Here is a 17,715-nt window from a genome sequence, read left to right as displayed (position 1 = left end):
TTCAATACTTATTTCCCCCGCTGTATATACTGTGTTTGCTATCACATTTATTTGGCCCACTAAAAACAAACCAACAAAAAAAATCAGCTGCAACAATCAATATCATAACTTCAGCAAATTAGAAATCCAAAAATGCATAGTGTTTAAAGAGGCCCTATTATACTCTACTATAATAGGTTTACATGCTTTGATGTTCAAAAAAAACATACTATGTTTCTCATACTGCACATTGCTGCAGTGCCTCTGTCTGAGCTCTTAGCCCGCCTTCCTGAAAAGCCCAGTCTGCTCCGATTGGTCAGCTGGCCCACTCCGTTGTGATTGGTCAACCAAAATCAAAACTAGCCACTGGGCAGGCTGTGCTTGCTCAGGCAGCACATATGAAAAACTGGGCTGACATTCTCAATCAGTGACATCACTAATTGCGGAATTTCAAAACAGGAATGTAGGCGAGCCGTTTTCAGGCAGTTGAGAAAAAGTGCTGTCTGTGGGAGAGAAAGCTCCATTTGGAGTGAAATGGGTTTATTTGTACTTTATATATCTATTACATACACAAAAAAACTATATAACACACTAAAAGACAGGCAAATCCCCCCAAAAAAAGCCTAATACGGGCTCTTTAAGACAGTCAACAACAGTGCCATTTAAAAAGTGCACATCAACGTGGTTTTGATGCTCTTACCTAGAGCCCAGGTCAGCGTCTGCGGCCTTGTCCAGCACACTGCTGAGGTTGTGTTCTGCCAGTGTCTCCTCAGGGACCTCCTCCAGCTCCTCCTCCTTCTGCAGGGACAGACGGTAGTTCTCCAACTCGATGCGCTCTGGAGTTCCCCGCAGACGTTTAGCTAGGCTGGGCTCCTGCAGGCCGTTGACCTCCGGCACTGTGGTTGACGATGGAGCGTAAGTGAAGACCACAAGTGAAATGGTGACATCGGGTTGGGCAGCAGGTTGGAGGTAAGAAGGCAGAGGAAAGAGAGCACACACACACAAAAAAAAAGCAACTGAGAATCCACAGTAGAGAGGAGAGGAGCAGAGAAGAATGTAACCCTCTGCAGTGCAGGAGCCATCCAGGGCTAAATTAAAGGGCATGATTAATACTTTCACTGTATTTATCTGTGGAAAAGAACCGCAACAAACCAAATCCACTGTGTCTCTTTTTGTGAAAACTACTGCGTTTATGGGAACACATCAGCCTAATAGCATCAAATCCGTCACACATCCAACAATGTAACTAGTGCATTTCCATACACATTTGTTGGTAAATTACTTGTTCCCATTTACTCCCACTCTACCGAAGCAACTTTGTATTTTAAGGACAAACTGACAAGGACACACCAATTGAAGATCTATAACTGAATTTATTGCATTAGATTATATTCCTACAGCAAATACTATCAACAAACACACATAACACTCTAAAATAGTTTTGTCATACTACAGTTATAAGTACCAGGTTGGTGCCTTGCCTTTTTCCCATCCTGAGAAGCAAATCTTAAAACTGTATTTTATTTCCGAAATTTGTCTTTGTCCTTAAATATGAACTAATATGAATAGAATGGATCAAAATAAGTATTTTAAACATGATACTGCATGTGTTGTCTACTCCCTTAAACATAGATTACATTGCTCTCCAATTAGGACAAAAATGTCAATGAGCCCCATCTAAATCCCGCTTAAAAAAAAAGCATAAGCATAGGTGTGACAATGACCGTGTGACATTTGATACTGCAGTATTAGTTATTCTGTGTAGATAAGGAATATGGTCACAACTGCAATGGTTTCCTTTTTTTCCTCTAAACGAGGCAACGTGCCGGAAAATGTCTGTGAAGAAAACCTCATATCCTATATCTCATATCTTAAATATTTAAAATGTAATGAACATTATTAACTGTATTATTGGAATCACTCAAATATTAGGATGTGTATCTTCTTGTTATCGTGACACTATTTTTCATATTGAAAGTAATTCTTTAATTTTGTTACCATCTAAAATAATTATTCGTATATCTATAGTTTTACTACAGTAATTATGAGTAATTACTTTAAATGTATAATGCTACACTTGCCACACAATGCAGCAGGCCTACACTTACACCTACTTAAATTCCAGTTACTCTTTTTCTGTGAATCTAACCAGCCTGTTCTGTTCAGCTCTGTCAAGTCTTGTTGATTATATTTAACAATAATATGCAATCCAATTAATGTAGCAAAGATGGACTCTATTAGGCAAACACAAGTGCGTTTTAGCAGCAATCTGTCGGGGGGTTAGAGGCTGAGGGAGGCAGGAGGACAGGGCGGCCAAGAAGGTCTGACAGAGGAGTGAAAATCACAATCACAAGGCACTAATTCAAGCACTACAAGACCTCTCAGTTTTAAGCTGCTCTGATAGGAGGGGGAAAGGTAAAGCTCACAAAAGCACTGATACAGGCACTTCCATCACAGTATGGGGAGTTTCAGTAAGAGGGATACTGTAGGTGCAAAACAGCTTCCAGAGAGAAAGGAACACATCACAAGGCAGGCTCTAAAAGAAACACATCACACAGGAGGAGGTAGAGCTAAAAGAAAGCATTCACAGGCCACTAGAGGTTACAATCACAACAGAAAAAAAGCTCGGCTCTTCATTCAAACAGAGACAGGCAAAAATCTTCTTTACGTAATTAACTTAGATCGTATAAATGTATTGCAAATTGCCAATTTTAATGGATATTTTGAGTAAGAAAGCTGGCACATTACTGCCACATCTTACGATAAAATTAGAACAAGAAGAGCGTTACGAATAGTTAAAATTGCTGCCTGGAGAGCTGACCAGATGACACTCCAGTCCAACTCTTCTTTTCAATTACCAAGCCAAGAGAAAAGAAATTTGAAGATGCACCATTCATTTCCAAAAATGATGCCGCCAGAGGGCTGCTTAACTGCCTGGGCCAATGAAAAGGCATACAATGGCTTGCTAACAGACAGAACGAATGCTGCATCTTCAAGAAAGCAATCAATCAATCAATCACTGAGACAAGGAATCACACGATTTACATGATCACTCTGCAGGTTCAGTCGGCTAGATCTATACAATCCCACTGGCATTAGTTGGCAAGGAAGGAAAAAGAAAGGAGGAACAAGAGAGTCATGCTAGAAGAGGTTGAGCAGAACATTGATGGTGAAACAGCAGAAGAGGTAGATACAGTAGGTACACAGGAAGGGAGAGTCTAGGGGATTGTGTGCCACCTGGTGGCAGGTCCAGGAGAGCGTGCGGCAGAGGGTACGCAGCGGGACTCCCACGCCCCTGACCAGACGGCAGGGCGCAGCCACCACAGCAAGAGAGGAAAGTGGGGTACCTGAGGGCTGGAGCTCGGCCGAGGGGGCTGCCGCTGCCATCGCCCTTCCGGGGGCATCAACGGTCGTCGTAGGAGTTTGGGGCGCCTGGTTCTCCTGCAAAGACAGATGACATCAACCACAGCAAAGTCCCCTACTCAAAACGCTACTCCGCATTCCCACATGTTAGCCCTTGTGTCCCACATGTTAGCCCCACCTTAGCACTGCATTTTGAAGATAAACCAAACAATTAATCTCTTCATTTTTATGCCAGCCAATTTCAGATTTCCTCCAGGATTTTAACTTGTGAACAAAAGCAGGTACCTTTGCAGTGACTGGAGCAGGGGAGGGAGCAGGCCTCTTTCTCTGAGCATAGCCAGACAGACGGTAACAGAAGTGGGGCTTGCAGTAAAATTTCCCTGCAGGATAAAAGAGACAGACAGCCAATGAATTGAATGCATAAATAAAATATATATACACTGCATATTCTGTAGTTTTTACCTCAGAGAGTCCATAAGCTTTATCTCTTGTGCATAAGTAGACTGTGTGTTTGTCATTTACAATAAAAAAAGATCTTCCTTTCTGTTCAGACCGTCAGTGGGTTTTTAGTCCCACGGCAAACTCTGAAAAACAGCTACTGTCTCAATAAACAATCTGCTGCCTGTCCTTGAGCACAATAGACACGTCCCAAAGAGGACAAATATGGAATCATGAGACTGCACTCGGCTCTGGGGTCAAGGTAATGTAAATGTGTCTTTGAGATTTCCATCTTAAAAGCCAGAAGGTGTTTTTAAGTTTCATGTGCTTCAACCATATTTCAAATTATTGTGAGGGCGTACGTGTTTGTTTGTACAAAAAAAAAAAAAAAAATAGACACGCTTGATGAAACTTGGTGCAGTGTGTGTGTTCATTTCAGTTCATTCATCTCAGTGTCTCCGGGAACTAGCGTCCATTGGAGAGTGGGACATTGTGGTGTGCGTCGTCTTGTCTGTCACAGCCTCTTTTTCTTATACAACCACTGGAGGGAGCCAGAGTCTAGATAGTGGTTTAACAAAAATAGACTGCATTTGCTCTTCAATCAGATGGTTTTGGTCCAGGTAAAGCCCAGGTTGAAGTGTGGTGTGATAAGTTCAGTTCATTTTGGCTGCAGTTGATGTTTAGGAACTTTACGACAATCAAAAAAAAAAGAAAAAAAAAAAAGAAGAAGAAAAGTTTAACTTAACGTTAGTCTTACCATCCTCCACATCAAAGGCGTAGGAGGAGAGTCGCAGTGTGGTGCCACAGTATTCGCACTTAAAGCAGCTGCGATGAAAGAACTTCCCCTCTGCGCTTAGCCGCTCCATCACGTACACACGCTTTCGGCAGAAGAAGCACACATCACTGCCGCCGATGTTGACGGGGAACTCTTTTCTAAGAGAGCCCTGTGGAAGGATAGAGCATTGATCAGCTTGAGGAGAGGAGAGGAGAGGAGAGCACACACCAGGCCACTGTCAATGTATGCTGGGTATTGCTACTTTATAACCCAAGGCAACACCACAACAGAGCAAGTCGATGGCTATTTGTCACTAGGAATGGGGATCTCTGATCACTGTGCAAATGATCACCAAACACAACAGTATCCCAAACAGCTGTTACTTGTGGTGCAAACACACACTACAGCTACAGGGAGATGGATCAATGTTAAACTGTGACAGAAAACTAACACATCAATGTATCAACAACGTAGCAGTGTATGAAACAACACTCATTGGCAAGTGAGGTTTTGATCTGTGCAGCAACATGCCTTCCACCCCATGCATGGGGAGCATGCTTACCAAATCCCTCTTTTCGGGTAGGGGCTTAGGGTCTTCCTGAGACTGAAGCTGATTGGCTATCTGCTCAGCCAATGAGCTAACTCCGCCTGTGTACATCCTTACATAGCGCTATCAACAGCATAAAGGGAAAAAGACAGACATGTGGACAAATGTCAGAAAATGATGGATGGAAAAAGAAAAAGATATATATATATATATAAAAAAAAAAAAAACTGTTGGAAAAGTGGGAGAGCTTAAACAAAGAAGGTGCTTACAGACAATAGTTTCTGACAGGACATTTAGACGTGACAAAGCAATGTTTCCATGCTGGATTGATCAAGCGGTCAGATGTGCTGGCAACACCACCTAACTGCAAAACCAAATATAGCTCAAATAGCTAAGTTCCACTTTGTATGTACTTGCCAACAAAGACAAGTACTGCATATGGGACATCAGAAAAAGAGATCAAGTATCCCAGCATTTTGAAAGACGACAGCTACTAAGTAAACCTGTGCTTCTGTAACATCACTGTTCATAAGGACTACTGTACATGCTTGCACACTCAAATAAAGTGGTGATGCATTTTTTTAAATCACATGCACACACACACTCACACAGACAGAGGCACTCACACTGCACTGTGACATTACTAATCAAACAATAAATACGAACAAAAGAGAATGCTGGAAGGGAGGAACCATTCAAACCGGTTTTGTTACTATCCATTATCCATAACACTGAATTAATCTACACCTAGATTAGGTTTACATCTATTAAAACGCTATTGCATCCCCTATAGGGGAAGAAGTTCAGTTTGTAGTAGGAGGCAAACCTAAGCCATGTAAACTATTGCTGTGGATGAGATTTGAGCACGCTTAGCAGTCCTACTGCATTGCAAAGTTGTTACCCCACCACAATTGGAACTGTGCTTGTCATCATGGGAATTAACTAGATGAGATTACTTGCTGCCATGCGGTTATTATGATCCAAAACAACTACTAGGGGCTCCCTTGGCAACATAACTGTGAGAATTGTAATTGAGTTTAAGCATGCGCCAGCTAAAAATATTTTGATATCTGTCCAGATAGAGTCACAGTAATAAGGACTGATGACTCACTCAACTACAGAAAACAATTAACAAGTTGCAAATGAGTTTCATAATTTTTCTGCTTAGCTGGCTTTTAACGCAAGTCTTAAATAAGTGTAAGTCCTGTTAAGCAACTTGTTCATAGGATGATTCAGCTTCATGAAAGACCAAGTGCAGGCGCAGTGTGTTAGCATCACCACACTCCATTCCTTCCATTCGTGAAATGACTACCTGTCTCAAGGTGTCAGAGGTGGAGGGGGGAGAATCAGGAGAAGACTGGGCTCGGGGCAGGTGCCATTGTTCCATAAAAAAACGTGAGGGTTTTTTCTTAGGCTCCACAAAAAATAGGGAGAGAGGAGAGTAGTTAACATTTTCAAAAATGTTAATTTAACAATTTAGAAACCTAGTATGAACTTTAATGTTTCACATTATTTTCTGAATTAAAACTATCAGACCACATTTTGTTTGGAGAGCAGCTTGTTGGTCGGCTTTATTCCACCTGGGTTTCTATGCTAACATGCTAGCATATTTCGCTGAGTTTAGCTAATTTTAATTCAATGTAACGTCCATGTTCTTTACTGTACCTTTCTCCTTAATGATATTCCTATCTTGGAACCTGTGCCAATAAAAAGTTCCCTGAACTTGACTCAAACATCAAAATTAGTCGGTTATTTTCTGTTAGCTGTTAAGTCATTCCCTCTCGTGTTCTATGCTAACGCGTTCGCATAAATTGCTGACTAAGAGTTGGCAGCTAGCACTATTAAAATAAAGATTTCTTAGTTCTTCATATGTTTTTAGTTCATAAGTTTAAAGATGAAATGTCATATTAACTCTACAGTTGATATTTACATATCTTTCAGCAAAAGCATGTATTATTACCTACTGTATTCAAATTATATATTATAGTTTTAGTCATTGCTTTCCGGTCATGGTTAGCTATGCAAGTCTCCCATTGTCCATTTACTACATAAACAGAGACTACTTTAATTGTTTTGTGTGGAATTGTATGCATCATAAATAAATTGGTATTCACTTACCATTTAGTTTTACTGCTATTATGAGTTCTTATTTACATACTGCTATGCATATTGCCCTCTTACAATAACTAGTTTAGCCGAATGATGCGTTTTGTTGACTAATGTAAGAGTACCAACAACCTATATGTAGGAATACATACAATTATTTTGGTGTCTACTCTTAAAAAGGTAAAGTTGACCAACATGCTAAGTCTCCCAAAAACCTGTCTTCCTTTATCAACATGTATAAATATTAGACTACTAATCAGCTTCCTATGTTAATAGGGAAATTTCACCTGTGGTCTGGCTGACTTGCCCTCAAACTGAGAGGCAAGTTGCTCAGCCCTCTCCTGAATGCTAAGCACATATAAGGGCATTTCATCATCAGAGTGTAGAGGCCTTGCTGGCTCCTGCAGAGAAATAGACAATTCAATCACAAAAGGGATGTACAAGGAGGAAAATGTAGTTATTCTTTGCCTTTTCAGTAGTTTCCAAAAACAATCTCCTTTCCAAACAGTTTGTCATTGTGGCAAAGGCCACATATGGTTTGTAAGCCATTGTTTTCATAGTTCCAGCTGTCAGCCTTTAATTCAAGCAGTAATGTAAGCCTGTGTGGGTAAACAGTAAAAGCAATGCCCTGCAGTTAGTGAGGCTATCTAGCAGAAACACCTAGCAAAACAACAGACTACACTTGAGATAAATACACATGGATTCAACAAGCTTGAGAGACCCTTCAATTAAGTTCTCAGAAGTAAAACATTCCATAAGAGGTTATTTCTCAGAGATGTGTTAGAAAATCAGTCCACAGCACCAAAACCTAACCTTTCTGGAAGGGTCAGGAGAGGACAGTGGTAAACCAGGACTCACACTCAGGTCCCGGGACAAGTGCCACTGCTCTAAAAAGAAACGGGACGGCTTTTTCTTAGGCTCCAGGGGGAAAAGAGGAATAGTTGAAAGATTGAATTAGACTTCGTAGGATGTGCATACGCCCACCAGTAGCATGTTTTTTTTTTAACATACAGTGCCGGCTAAGAAATGTACCCAATAAAACGTGACGACACATCATCGGAAACCATATTCTTATAAAATGTCCATGCACAGTGTTCACCTTTGGTGGCCTGTCAGGTTTGCCCTTAAACCTGGAGATTAGGCGATCCGCCCTCTCCTGTATACCAGGTATGTGAATGGGTCTTGGGTCTGTCAGATGCGGAAGCTTCCACTCCTGCCAAGGAAGCTCTATTGAGACTTGATGATGATGATTTGGGTGTAGCTAAGGGGTTGATGCTTTCAACAGTAGTCTGTTTACACCTACTAAACCATTATCTCAGAAAAATGCCAACCAAAACCAACAGCAGTGACAAGGTCGACACATATCCATGCAATCTCTCATTTACCCCGTATTTTAGAGGCATCTCGTAGTATTCAAGCTCCTCTTCCTCCGGACTTTTACGCAAATGCTTGAAGGCAAAAATGAGCACACACACACACACACACACACACACACACACACACACACACACACACACACACACACACACACACACACACACACACACACACACACACAGTATTAACACTTTAGTTTGCATCAGGCATAAACAGATTCTTGCAAAAGGAGTTGTTGACTATCGTGTTAGAGAACAGCTTGTCATGCAGAATCTTTGACAGTGCCTAACAATAAATTAAAAACGACTCAAGGTCCCCGGAGTCTACATTTATTTACAAGCTGTCACATCCAAACAGCATACCCTTCAGCATGAAAACGAGCAGCTCGTCGGATAATGCCCCACACGACCCACTCGCAGGGAAGTAAACAACACTGTAATCCCTCTAGTAAGTTCATTTGGGAAAACGCTGAGTTTTGTTTTTATTTACACAACACACTGCAGAGGTCAAATCTGAGGTACAGATAATAAAAGAGGATGCTTTCAGAGAACAAAAAAGGGGAGTGGGTGCAAGGAGACACTGGATGGGTTTGCCATGGATTTGTGGCAGAGATAGACAGACACAAACAGACAGATACAGCAGACTGTGTGTCACCTCTGAGTGAAGAAAGAGCGAGGAAGTGGAGGAGGAAGAAGGGAGCAGAATGGTTTTCTTTGGGCAGCTGCGAGAGCCCGAGCTGGACTGTTGGTCTGTACCACTCCTGGCCTTGAGAGACGAGGGACAGGAACAGCAGATTCAGCAGAGGATGATGAGAGAGAAAGATGATGAAAATGAGATAGCGAGTAAGAGTGAATATGCGTCATACTCCTGATTGTTGAAATTCACAGGACCATGGATTAAAATGCTTTCAAAAGCTTGCAAAGCTAAGGGGAAACTATATCTAAAGATATTTGCGTTGGCAAAAATGAAATCATCGGTTTGGTTAATAGAATTAGTGGGGTCCCGCTTCACTTGCTTAGGTTCGCTTACACTACAAGCACTGTTAGCAATGCCTGACGCACACATTAAGAAGAAAAACAGACCACCCACAAAGTGTATATGGAAAAATAAAACACTTTATAAATACAGCCCAATGGCTGTCAGCGAGAATTTCACTAGGGCTTTAATTAACCTTGATATAAACTTTAAAGACCAGCATACATAAAGCTTTCTAATAGAAAACATGACCACTGAATATAAGAGTGGCTTAAATAATGATATCCTATACACTGTGTAGAAAAGTGATTCGTTAAAGGATTATTAAGATTATTTTGAGTCTTTACAATCGACTTTAAACTAATTTACTCTGCAGCTAGAGACTTACTGTGCAGTGAGAAGACACTTAGGAACAGCAGTGAATTAAATCAATTTAGAGAGGACAGTCTGAAGCTATAAATCAATGTCTGTGAGGTGAATGCTTAATCTAGTGACAAGACGAAAAATGCATCAGCAGGAGAAAACTGGTGCTGGCTGCCACTTCACTGCGCTGACTCTGATTATTCGCATGAGAGAACAGTAAAGCAGGATGAAAACCAGGCAGGCCAGCCGGCTACAGCTGGTCTTCTACTGAGGCTGGAGGAGTGGATAAACAGTAGCACTGGGTCGCATTTCTCAGTAAACAACAATTCAACACACCTACGAGTCAGGTTGGCGGCTAACAAAATAGCAAGCTTAATTGTATCTACTTCCGCAGTGAGAGCAGAAGCATAGCAGGGAGCCTGGTACTGGAGCTCTCAGGTAGGGCTGCACGAAAAAAAGTAAAAAAAGATTATAGTTTAAATTTTGCGAGTTTTCTTTAGTCTGTAGGGATATGATTTGTAGGCCGGGACAGCTCTGCAGCACCACAATACTTCATTCAGAATAGCTTGACACATATTTTGCCTTTAACAAGTATTGCGCCCTCTCCCCTGTGATTTGGATATTGCACTAGTCCATATTGATTAATGGTAGAGATGTTCCGGCTCCAATACTGCCTAAAACGCTGGTATTGGTATCGGGAAGTACTGGAGTTTATGCACCGATCCGATACCACGTAATAAAGCCCTAAAGAAAATCTACGTTAAAGTAGTTTATTTATGTTCTTTTTCCGTTATAACTGACTGTCAAACTGGATAATAAAAGAACATTCTGGAGCGTTCATTGTTCAGGTTTCAGAAAGAGTTTAACCTGAGCCAGACCAATAACAAAGATAAAAATCATATCACATCCATACAGGGATAGTAGTATACAGCTGTTAAAACATAATAAAATATATGACACACTGGTATCGGATCGGTACTCCGTATCGGCCGATACGCAAGTTCAGGTATCGGAATCGGTATCAGGAAGCAAAAAAATGGTATCGGGCCATCTCTAATTAATGGTGCAGCCCTCCTCTCAGGTCATAGAGAAGTAGCAGAAAAAAAGGTAACAAGAAAGAGGGGGAAGGTAGACATCATAGAAGGAGACTACCCATTCTGTTTCTGTTCCATATCTGGTCTCATTTTTTTTTTTTGCACTACTCCACTGATTGACACGTGGCCGTAACGTGCACCAGCAAAATGTATAGGACGAAGAAGACTCCAGGCGAGCAAACATGGATGTAAACAGCTTTGCCAATCCTTTATGTGAAAGAAAATGTATTCAACCGTTTTGTTTGGCCTCAAGGATACACACAATTGTTATTATTATACTTAATATTACTTATTTAGTTCTCAGTGGATCTTTTCAAGAATCTTCTTGTATAATGAGCTCAGGAGACGTTGTCTGGCTTGGTGAGGCTACCTTCCCCTTCCCCTTCCTTCTGGATTTGAAGGTCAATCCATTTCCATCTGCAGAGGGGGGGAATCTGGACTTAATGGGATGTGAAAGGAGTTGGAGGACTACCAGGCCAGCGTAGCTAACCATACCTGCTCCCCTCTGTTAGGCAGTGTCTGACACTTGATCATTTCTTTGTAGCGAATGCTCAGCTGCTCCTGCTGCTGTGTGCGTCTCTGAAGCAGGACAGGAGAAGCAAGGAGGAGAGACCATGAAGGCGCCGCACTCGTGTGTCTCTCACACAAACACACGCACGCACAGCTATTTGAATGAGAAGTTAAAAACATTCACGCAGTTTCGTTAACCACACAACTAGAGCTATTGAGTTAATTCCTCCAAATCTCACACAACAGATCAGCACACCGTCTACAGAGAAGGTGAGGCTCAGACTAGTACAGGTCAGCACAAAGCAGCTTTCCCCACTATGGCACACCACATGGACATATGGTTAGAAGGTCAGCCTAGTTGTTAGTCTCTATGGGGATAAGGTGGGGTGGTTCCACTCTTTACCTTTCTCCATGCTGGGACAGGTGCCAGGCGCACCGGCTCATTCAAAGGGGTTTTGGGCGGGATAAGGGGCGAAAGGCGGTCCAGATTGGGCAGAGACTCCCCCTTTGTGGTCAGATAAAGATGAGTGACAGCGAGCGTGGCCAGTGAGAGGCCCGAATAACCATGCAAGGCATCATGAAATAGTCCATGATTGGAAGTGGAAACAAAGAGAGAGAAAAGAAAACAGAGAGAAGGAAGTGAATCATGGGTGGATGGAGTCACAGTGGCTGGAAAATAATGTATGATCAAAACTAATAAAGGAAATGACAGAGTCATAAGACTATCATGCTGAGAGAGTTGGGTAGTATTTACAGTGGCACTCAAAAGTTTATGAACCCATGCTAAAGTTGACTAAAAAGAGGAATAAAAAAAATCATCTTTTTGAAATTGATCTTAATGCCTTAATTAAAGAAAAAAAGAGGAAAAATCCAACCTTTAAGGACGCCAATTTTCTTTGTGAATGAATAATGTATCGTAAATAAATAAATGTTCTTCCTTAAAATACAGGGGGCATAAGTAAGTACACCCCTATGTTAAATTCCCATAGAGGCAGGCAGATTATTATTATTAAAGGCCAGTTATTTCATGGATCCAGGATACTATGCATCCTGATAAAGTTCCCTTGGCCTTTGGAATTAAAATAGCCCCACATCATCACATACCCTTCACCATACCTAGAGATTGGCATGGGGTACTTTCCATAAACTCATCTCTCAATGCAAATCAAACCAGCTATTAGGCTAACTGAAATAAAACCATGCCAATCTCTAGGTATGGTGAAGGGTATGTGATGATGTGGGGCTATTTTAATTCCAAAGGCCAAGGGAACTTTATCAGGATGCATAGTATCCTGGATCCATGAAATAACTGGCCTTTAAAAATAAAACTCTGCCTGCCTCTATGGGAGTTTAACATAGGGGCCTTTATGCCTTATGCCCCCTGTATTTTAAGGAAAAACATTTATTTATTTACGACACATTATTCATTCACAAATAAAATTGGTGTCCTTAAAAGGTTGGATTTTTCTTCATTTTTGTGATTAAGGCATTAAGAAAGAAACATTTGTATTCCTCTTTTTAGTCAACTTTAGCATGGGTTCATATACTTATGAGTGCCACTGTATAATAGCACTTAGAGATAATTAAACAGTAAATGCCATGCAGTATGTACATCAATAATAAATGAAAAGAGAGGAAATACACAAACAGTGTGCTTAAAGTATTTTAAGCCGAGCAACTGCTCCACTATTCAGCCTTTATAAATACTCAAAGTCTTCTCCACAAATCTTCAAGTTTTGTAAGTTGAGTTTTGTATTAACATAATAATATAATCAGCTATTTTCACAGGCTTCTGATGACCAAAGCAATACACAAACAGAAGCTTTTACATGACAATAAATAAATAATATAAAATCAGAAGTAGCTATTCCAAGACAGTTACAAGACTTTTTCTTTTTTTTTTTCTTCAAAACAGCAACAGTTGAGAGTTGTCTTTCTCTCCATCAACAATACGGTCTAGTGTTCACGTAGCCCACTCCTCCCTCCCACTCTCAGTGGCAAGCGAACCAAAGCCCTGTGAACCAACTCACCCGAGTCCTCCAGGCCCAGTCAGCATTGTGAGGCCGCCTACATGACGCTGGAACAATACCCAGCCTGACCAATATTAGCATTCTGGACCTCAGCTCATTAATACAGTGGCCTACAGCTTGTCAATCATGAGACCAGAGGCCCTGTCGCACACAGCGTGAAATCTACATGTTCATCAAAATGTTCATTGTAGGAAAAGAAACTAACCACAATGAGTGTGCAGAAATAATCTGAACTCCCACGATGTCCAGAAAGTTTGACCGTGTATTACTCGGTTGGTTAATCTTTTCCTCCTAGTGGAAAGCTTTTCGCCCCCATCTGTAATACCACAAAATGAACCATGCGACTTCCTCCATACCTGCCGTTTGAGTCCTGTAGGCTGCGGAGCGTTCTCCTCAAACTTGGCGAGCAGCTGGGTGGCCATGACTTTGACTTTGTTGTGGTTCCCCGCGGCGCAGGAGTCCATTTTTCTCTCCGACAGGACAGCTGTGACAGGCGGCCTGTCGTCACGACCGGTCCTGGATGCCTCCTCCTGTGAGAAAGGAGAAAAACAGTCAAATCGGTTTGCCTGTTGCCCGCAGTCTAGAGGGATTCATTAGTCTGTTCTGGTCGGATAGGCTGTTCAAAAAAATAACCACACGCTCAAAATCTGAGACATGTTTGTCGTCAGAATTACTCACATCTTCAGACTGGCTGGTTTTCCTTCTCTTCCCCAAACTGTCCACATCCTTCTCTTTTTTGTCCTGCTGATGACACATCATGAGTTATTTTCATTCCTACTAAAACAATGAAGTGATAAAGTGCAATTTTTGACGTTTTTAATAGTGCTGTCAGTTAAACGCGTTATTTATTCATTTTAACGGCGTCCATTTTTTTTAAATCGCGAGATTAACGTTCTTTTTGGCCTAGCAAACTTTGTAGTTTTTTTCACATGCTGTTGCAACAACTAGCAACGTTAGAAAAACTACAACACCACACCGGCTCTAGCTAGACCGGAAACAAGCTTGCGAGCCGGCCAAAGAGTAGTAGCCTAACGTCACGTTTTGAGTGGATGGCGAGCGCCAGACGCCGAAATGGATGCCAATAAGATTCTGAGTGGAAAGTTTACTTTTAAAAAGTTGCCAAATGGTTCCATTGACAAGACCAAAGTGATCTGTGTGTTTTGTCGTTGTGAACTGAGCTCTCATCGCAGCACGTCCAGTCTGAAATACCACTTGATGGCCGAGCACACAGCTGATGCCAATTCTCCGCCCCCTCGTCAAAGCCAGGCGACAAAAGCACAAAGCAAGCCGATTCACTTTTCCACGTTGATAAGAGCATTAAAATAAGAAAAAAAGAATGGGACAAAAAGAAATCTAGGGACATTTAGAATAGATAAAAATGTACGATTAATTGCGAGTTAGCTATGCCATTAATGCGGTTAATCACGATTCAATATTTTAATCGCTTGACAGCACTAGTTTATAAGACAAATCAAGGGGTGCTAACTGGTATTTCTAAGACACCGACCTTCGGATTTCGTTTCCTGGATATTGCTATGCTCTGACCAAGTTTGCTGAGGAAGGAGATGGGAGATTTGGTGCTGGATATCAGTGCTGCCTTCTCCTCAGGACTCAAGTTGTGGTTATCTGAACAGAAATCCACAAAGATTTAAAGAAAAAAAACACCAAAAAAAAACTTGCTTTACCATTGCTTTTAAATCCTTTCAGTATTATAGGTAATTATGTTTTCAAAGCATCTTACTTCTGTAATTACAGACACCTCACAAAACCAGATTACAGAAGCAAGCAGCCCTACTGTATCACCCGCTCTCACCTCCGGGTGGCACTGTGTCCTTAAACATCTCATAGAACTGGCTGAGGTACATGACCATGGAGAGTTTGTCTGGCTCTACCACAGAAGACATCTCCTTGCCAGTCATGCAGGGCGAAATGCCAAATTCCCTCTCCGCCACGTCGAAACCCAACTGGTTGTTCTTCTCCTGGTCTCGCTCGTCCAGGGAATCAAAGTCACTGAGGGCAGGAGCAAGACAACAAAAGAGAGAATGAGATGGGACAGGATAGGTGCGGTGAATGCGATGACAAAGATAAGGGACAAATAGAAAAAGCTAATCATAAACCAATTATTCATCTCAATCATCTTAAATCTGCTCCTGTAAATGTAACACAAATACACACATACAGGATAATCATTCACATCTTAATTGTGCTGACTTTTGACATCAAATTAGATTGCAACTCTTTCAGGTTTTAGCTGTGGAATTTGGCGGACAGCATACATTGGACAATAATACTTTTTTTATTTTCTATGTACAAAATAATAAGAGATTGAAAACGATGTGACTTTTGCATTAGAATTCTTCATCGACTGCCATTTTGAAGCCTGACCTACTTTGTGATTGAGAGGTGAATATATTTCATTTGAACCCCATAACTGTATTACAAGATATATACTGTGTTTGAATACTGCAGTAGGAGACATTAAGGTGTACTTTAGGTGTACTAAGGTGTGGTTTCTCTGGCCATTTGGGGGCAGCAGAAACAAACTGGACACAACATTGACATGCTGTCACCAAGTTGATATGGTAATACAGTGGTTCCCAACCTTTTTTCCTTGCGCACCCCCTGTGATCTTTGCTGCCCCCCTGAGTGGTCCCCGGACCACAGGTTGGGAACCACTGTGGTAATATATTAGCAAACAGCTTATTTACAAATCCAACATATACAGAGCAACAGTATCATTACAATATCATTGTTCTTTTGAGAAGGATGTTTCTGAAAACTCTCTTGAGTCCTGCTTTGCTCTCTACCAACTCCTGACGGAAATATCTGGATTTTTAGCTGATAAAAGCTGCACCATGTTCACCAGCTAGTTGATAACTTTGTCTGTCTGCTAGCATATGGTTGATTTTTTTTCTCTAAAATCAGCTGCCTGCTGTGGCTGGAAATAGAGGACGGTCCCGTCGGGTTCGGACAGATATTTAGAAATGAGGTTTGGGTCGGGCTCGGTCACATCAGTGCGCCTCTTGTGCGCGCCTGTGTTAACGTGCGCTTGTTGCCCCGTGTGCGCTGATGCGCTCATCTGTTGACATTTCCGAATACCTTCCTACAGTTGCTTAATAGAAGCGGGCTTTCCACACAAACAAACGTACATGTACAGCTGGGCCATATGGAGAAAATCAAATATCACGATATTTTTGACCAAATACCTCGATATTGATACAGCAACGATATTGTAGTGTTGACTAATGCTTTCACAAAATATTTACACAATGAAATTTTTGATAAATAATCATCAGTAACATGGATATAATGACTAAGTGGGGTAAAGGCAAATAATAGAACAGTTACAACAGTCTGGTAAGTTCAGAAAATGACATCACTTTACTGTAATGCAGCCTGTAAAACCAGGAAAAGACAACACTTATGCCATATTACGATATCCTAAATATAAGACGATATCTAGTCTCATATCACGATATCGATATAATATCGATATATTGCCCAGCTCTACGTACATGTATCATTAGTATGATAATTTTTTTTGATTTGAACTGTGTCGGGCTCGGACATAAACATCTTAATGCCTGTCGGGCTCGGGTCGGGTTCGGTTACTGCTCTGTCGGACGCGGGCCGGGCTCAGACAGAAAAATGCGGCCGGATGTGCACTCTAGCTGGAAACAACGCTAAGTTGTTTAAAGAGTTAAACAAAACCATTGTGGACTGTGATACCGGAACAATGAGCTGAGAGAAACTGCAGAGCCGGGGTGTAACTCTATGGGTTAGTCACTACAAGAAACCCCTTTCACATTACACATATCCATTTCATCATTAAGATAATTATTTATCTTGCACACCAAATCAATGAGGAGCATACCAAATATCTGCCTCAGTTTGTGATAAATCAGCAAAATGAGGGAGTAAGAGGGAACAAATCTATATTTTCGGACCACAACTATTCGGCAGCCTTGGATATAATGGACATGAACTGACACTGAGTCTGCATTAAACACTAATGAAGAAGCATTTCTGTACACACTACTGTACATGTTGTGGAAAGCATTACTGTAAATGTCATTATGCTGCAGCCGAAAATACCATTAAGATGGGCCATCAATACGTCTCAACTGCACATAAAGTCCATTTAAAAGCATTAGCATT

The 17,715-nt window shown here is 41.3% G+C and overlaps 1 protein-coding gene across 8 annotated transcripts in view; it reads right to left on the bottom strand.

Annotated features, from left to right (window-relative positions):
* The window catches only part of mical3a (microtubule associated monooxygenase, calponin and LIM domain containing 3a), a 90,881-nt gene that overhangs the window by 33,134 nt on the left and 40,032 nt on the right, over positions 1 to 17,715 (bottom strand). For 4 of the 8 annotated variants that reach the window (XM_078257644.1, XM_078257645.1, XM_078257646.1 and 1 more), the window contains exons 13-20: positions 15,371 to 15,567; positions 15,065 to 15,183; positions 14,236 to 14,298; positions 13,914 to 14,087; positions 4,538 to 4,724; positions 3,628 to 3,722; positions 3,327 to 3,420; positions 680 to 875 (exon numbers count right to left, since the gene is read on the bottom strand). In XM_078257644.1, the coding sequence (XP_078113770.1) occupies positions 680 to 875; positions 3,327 to 3,420; positions 3,628 to 3,722; positions 4,538 to 4,724; positions 13,914 to 14,087; positions 14,236 to 14,298; positions 15,065 to 15,183; positions 15,371 to 15,567 (1,125 nt within the window). Of the gene's footprint in view, positions 1 to 675; positions 876 to 3,326; positions 3,421 to 3,627; positions 3,723 to 4,537; positions 4,725 to 8,307; positions 8,422 to 8,593; positions 8,657 to 9,239; positions 9,351 to 11,930; positions 12,033 to 13,913; positions 14,088 to 14,235; positions 14,302 to 15,064; positions 15,184 to 15,370; positions 15,568 to 17,715 lie in introns of those variants that run through there. The other 4 variants (XM_078257641.1, XM_078257642.1, XM_078257643.1 and 1 more) reach the window with 3 other exon arrangements.

This window comes from Sander vitreus, chromosome 8 (genome assembly GCF_031162955.1).
Source record: "Sander vitreus isolate 19-12246 chromosome 8, sanVit1, whole genome shotgun sequence".
Lineage (NCBI taxonomy): Eukaryota > Metazoa > Chordata > Actinopteri > Perciformes > Percidae > Sander > Sander vitreus.
The sequence above is the reverse complement of the archived record's forward strand: the minus strand, read 5'-3'. Positions and strand labels throughout refer to the sequence as shown.